The sequence below is a fragment of the Engraulis encrasicolus genome, unplaced genomic scaffold (assembly GCF_034702125.1).
Source record: "Engraulis encrasicolus isolate BLACKSEA-1 unplaced genomic scaffold, IST_EnEncr_1.0 scaffold_51_np1212, whole genome shotgun sequence".
NCBI lineage: Eukaryota > Metazoa > Chordata > Actinopteri > Clupeiformes > Engraulidae > Engraulis > Engraulis encrasicolus.
This window is the reverse complement of record NW_026945830.1, coordinates 587,746-592,745: the sequence shown is the minus strand read 5'-3', so window position 1 is coordinate 592,745 and position 5,000 is coordinate 587,746. Positions and strand designations below refer to the sequence as shown.

General features: G+C 48.2%; 1 protein-coding gene across 1 annotated transcript in view; it reads left to right on the top strand.

Annotated features, from left to right (window-relative positions):
- si:dkey-172j4.3 (diacylglycerol kinase eta) overlaps positions 1-5,000 on the top strand; it is a 62,630-nt gene that overhangs the window by 31 nt on the left and 57,599 nt on the right. The window contains exons 1-3 of the mRNA XM_063193670.1: positions 1-74; positions 2,160-2,292; positions 3,088-3,194. The exon at positions 1-74 is cut by the window's left edge and continues 31 nt beyond it. Coding sequence (XP_063049740.1) covers positions 1-74; positions 2,160-2,292; positions 3,088-3,194 — 314 coding nt within the window. The remainder of the gene's footprint in view (positions 75-2,159; positions 2,293-3,087; positions 3,195-5,000) is intronic.

Genomic DNA, 5,000 nt, shown 5'->3' with positions numbered 1-5,000 from the left:
GTGCTGAGAACCGCAAGGATATGGAGGACTGGATCAGCGCACTCAAGTCAGTGCAGAAATGGGAAACCTGTGAGGTTAGCACAGTACACACACAGACACACACACACACACACACACACACACACACACACACACACACACACACACACACACACACACACACACACACACACACACACACACACACACATATACACACACACACACACACACACACACACACACACACACACACACACACACACACACACTCAAACTAGTGACCTCTGCCACACGCACACAACAGATCGCAACAGATTTTTTTTTATCCCAAAAGTTTTTTTTATCCCAACAGATTTGCCATGTCACCATGAAAAGTATCGCTTTCTCTCTCTCACACACACACACACGCACACACAGCAACACACAAAAAAAAGTATCAAAAGGAGTTCCTTATTTTACACAGTTTCAATAAAAACATTGCGTGTATCCAGGAAGTTTTCGTGGCCTGCTCAGACAGTGCACTGTGTTTTAAATAGCACTGTGGCGGGAAGGGAACTGACCAATGTATCTGCAGATGTCTCTGATCAATCCCGCCCAAAAGGTTCTCAAAAACCGCCAAAATGCGCTAAATTCCACCCAATTTCAACTAATTGCATTGATTCCTATGGGCACAAAACTGCAGAAAAAAATGGGGAAAAATTGCCAAATTTTCCTGTTTTTAAACGAAGACTTCCATCCCAAGCAGCCCAGTTGCCCAATCTGGCAACACTGGAACTGACTGGCAAAGGGATCAGGACTTCACTATAGCTATGTGGTCATTATGCCGCAATATGGAACTGAAACTCAACAGCCCCTGTGTGTGGGTGTGGGTGTGGGTGTGGGTGTGTCTGTCTGTCTGTCTGTCTGTCTGTCTGTCTGTCTGTCTGTCTGTCTGTCTGTCTGTCTGTCTGTCTGTTAAACATGGACCTGATGGTGTGTGTGTGTGTGTGTGTGTGTGTGTGTGTGTGTGTGTGTGTGTGTGTGTGTGTGTGTGTGTGTGTGTGTGTGTGTGTGTGTGTGTGTGTGTGTGTGTGTGTGTGTGTGCGTGCTTGTGTGTGTGTGTGTGTGTGTGGGAAACATGGACCTGATGGTGTGTGTGTGTGTGTGTGTGTGTGTGTGTGTGTGTGTGTGTGTGTGTGTGTGTGTGTGTGTGTGTGTGTGTGTGTGTGTGTGCATGTTTGTGTGTGTGTGTGTGTGTGTGTGTGTGCATGTTTGTGTGTGTGTGTGTGTGTGTGAGAGAGAGTTTGTAATGGCAATCGGCATTACACGCTGAGAAAGGGCTCTGCCCGAAACATTAGTGGGCGAAAAAACCTGAAGAGTGCTGTCTTTCGCTTCCTTCATTCTTTTATGGTTCATGCGGGATTCAGCACCCAGTTAAACACTGTGAGAATCATTAGGGCTATTCAAATGGCGGCTCTGGGGCCTGATGCGGCCCGTGGACAGCAAGGTTCTGGCCCCCCACAAGCCCCTTGAAATACGGAATCTTTTTTCGGAATTTAGAGATAAAGGTATGGGTTCCGTATCGAGCTGAAACAGGACACAGGACGTTAAAATGTAGGACATTACATCTAAGAAATGCGAAATTTTCTGGGGGAGGATCCCCCACCCCAATGAAGTGTCCCGTATTTTTTTCATTGACAGTCGGCAACCATAATACATATGTATAGTTCGGCCCCTTTACCGGGAGGAATTTGAAAAACTGGCCCTCGTTGACATTTAATTGAATACCCCTGCATTAGGCGATAGTGTGAGTACGCCTCTTCCACTTCTTGAGGGCAGGAACAGCCAAGAGAAAAAAGCAGACTTGGGAAACTCCGGCTCCCATTGTCGTTGTGACACAGCACTCCACTGCACACAAGTGAACACTGCACACAACGAAATTACATTTATGCTCAGGTCAACTCAGTCATGGAGGAGGATGGGGGGGAGAGCACTGGTTAATTGCTCCCCCCACCCACCATCCTGCCGGGCCGGGAGTCGAACCGGCAACCTCTGGGCTTAAAAGTCTGACGGCCTAACCGCGTACCCATGACTTCCCTACCACTTACCCATGGCTGCCCTCTGCCAGGTACCAAGTTTGTCCTAATGAATGATGCATATTGTGCATGTCATGTGTTTCCTGTGTGTGTGTTTCCCAGGCCAGTCAGTTTAACATGGAGCACTTCTCTGGGATGCATAACTGGTACGCCTGCTCCCACGCGAGGCCCACCTTCTGCAACGTCTGCAGGGACGCCCTGCCCGGAGTCACCTCCCATGGCCTCTCCTGCGAAGGTATGACGACTCACTGACAGACACACACACACACACACACACAAAGTGCACGCACGCACGCACACACACACACACACACAAAGATAGAGAGAGAGAGAGAGAGACACACATACACACACAGAAAAAGAGAGAGACATGGGGACACACACAGATATGAGAAAGAGAGAGATGCAGAGACAGAGAGAGACACACACACACACACACACACACACACACACACACACACACACACACACACACACACACACACACACACACACACACACACACACACACACACACACACACACACACACACACTCTCTCTCACACACACACACCTCCCATGGCCTCTCCTGCGAAGGTATGAAGCATGCATGCACTCATGGTAGCAGTCATACACACACACACACACACACACACACACACACACACACACACACACACACACACACACACACACACACACACACACACACACACACCTGCCATGGGCTCTCCTACGAAGGTATGAAGCACGCATGCACACACAGTAGCAATCATACACACACACACACACACACACACACACACACACACACACACACACACACACACACACAACACACACACACACACACACACACACACACACACACACACACACACACACACACTCTCTCACACACACACACACACCTCCCATGGGCTCTCCTGCGAAGGTATGAGGACTCACACACATACATGCATGCAGTCACACACACACACACACGCACACACTAAGCCTGTTGCTCAGTTAGTCTTTATCCTTTCCTCCCGGTTCTGCTTCCTCTGCAGTGTGCAAGTTCAAAGCCCATAAGCGGTGTGCAGTCAGGTCCACCAACAACTGCAAATGGACCACGCTGGCTTCCATAGGCAATGACATCATCGAGGATGAGGATGGGGTGAGTTGCACACACGAGTTTAAGGTACTCTGTGGCAGGGCTTTGAACCGGTTCAAGGAACGAAAACGAAAACCAGAAACTTTTTGTATTTTACAGGGAACAGAAACGAAATCGGAAACGTTATTATTTTTTATGTTCTGGAACGGAAACACTTATTTAAAAATAATGGTAACCGGTTAATTCCGGTTAATACCGTTCCTCAAAAAAAAAAAAGTAATTATTTTCCTGCGCACGTGCCTGTGACATCAGTCATTCTCTGACTGAATGGAGAGGGAGCTGTGGATTACAAAGTCTCCACTCCACATCTTAAATAAGAGAAACCACTGTCATACAAAAGGGCAACGTTTCCATTTCATCATTGTAAGATATTGCAGAGAAGCACGTGTAGAGCGCACTGAGAATGTTCAACGTTATTGGGCATCCATGGGTGCTTCAAATATGCACAAACTCACAATGTCCATCATAGCGCTCCTCGTGACCCAAGTCAGAATGGAACGCGTATTTTCATCATTGAGGTTTATTCTCCGCTTAGGTCGTCCCTGAATGACAAAATTCTGGAGGATATTCTTTTCATCCACTTGAATAAACAGTTTGGAAGTAGGCTGACTCATTTGCACTTCCGTCTTTCTTGGTTAATTAACGTCAGTTAGGCCTATGGGGAGTAATCAGCTGACAGGAACGAAATTAACCGTTCCGGGAACAATATTTTTTTGTTCTAACCGGTTCGGGAACGTCAGTTTATTGGTGGAACTCATAACCAGAAACGTTATAATTCCGTTTCTGTTCGGAACGGAACGTTTGGAAAAAAATAACGGTTGAAAGCCCTGCTCTGTGGTGGCTCAGGGGGTAGAGGAGCTTGTATGGCAAATGGAGGGTTGCAGGTTACAACCCAGACATACCTGACCCCATCGATGTGTCCTTCACTCCAAATTGCTCCTGGTGCTTGCCCTGAAGAAGGCACTCATGCCGCTGTGACGGAGGTCATCTTGCACCTGTTCACCCCCCTCGGGGATCGAACGTGCGACCTCGTCAACTACAACGATTCGGCAATGAGAGACACAGTACGATACCGCTGGGCCAAGAGACTAGTCTCTCGGCCCAACGGCACGAGACTGTATGAGGCTATCGGAGGGAGGTTTACCAACGTTCCACGCCAACTCTGTGCTAGTTAGCCTCCGTTACACTCTCCCCCTTAAACCTCACTCCCATCCCGGGTCATACGGCACCACTGTGACGGAGGTCATCTTGCACCTGTTCACCCCCCTCGGGGATCGAACGTGCGACCTCGTCAACTACAACGATTCGGCAATGAGAGACACAGTACGATACCGCTGGGCCAAGAGACTAGTCTCTCGGCCCAACGGCACGAGACTGTATGAGGCTATCGGAGGGAGGTTTACCAACGTTCCACGCCAACTCTGTGCTAGTTAGCCTCCGTTACACCGCTACGCGTGGGCCTTGTTTTTAATATGTCCATGTAGGACCTTTCATATTAATAAAGACATTTTCATTTGGAGTGCCTTAGTCAGAGAATTTATTCTCATTTTTTGATCCTGGAAGTACTATACCTTGGACTAAAGAGCACCCAAACCCAAGAAGACAGACTTGTGAAGAACACAAGAAGACAACAAACTATCTGGAGAGGAGCATGCCGTACTCCACAAATTGAAAATGCTCCTGGTGCTTGTTGGTATCCAGGCTGTGCCCTCCTAGTGACGCCACACCTTCAGCATTGCCTCTAGACAGGCCAAGAACAACACAAGCCCGATTGTGAGTTACCGAAAAAAAGGGAACTCCTCCCACTTT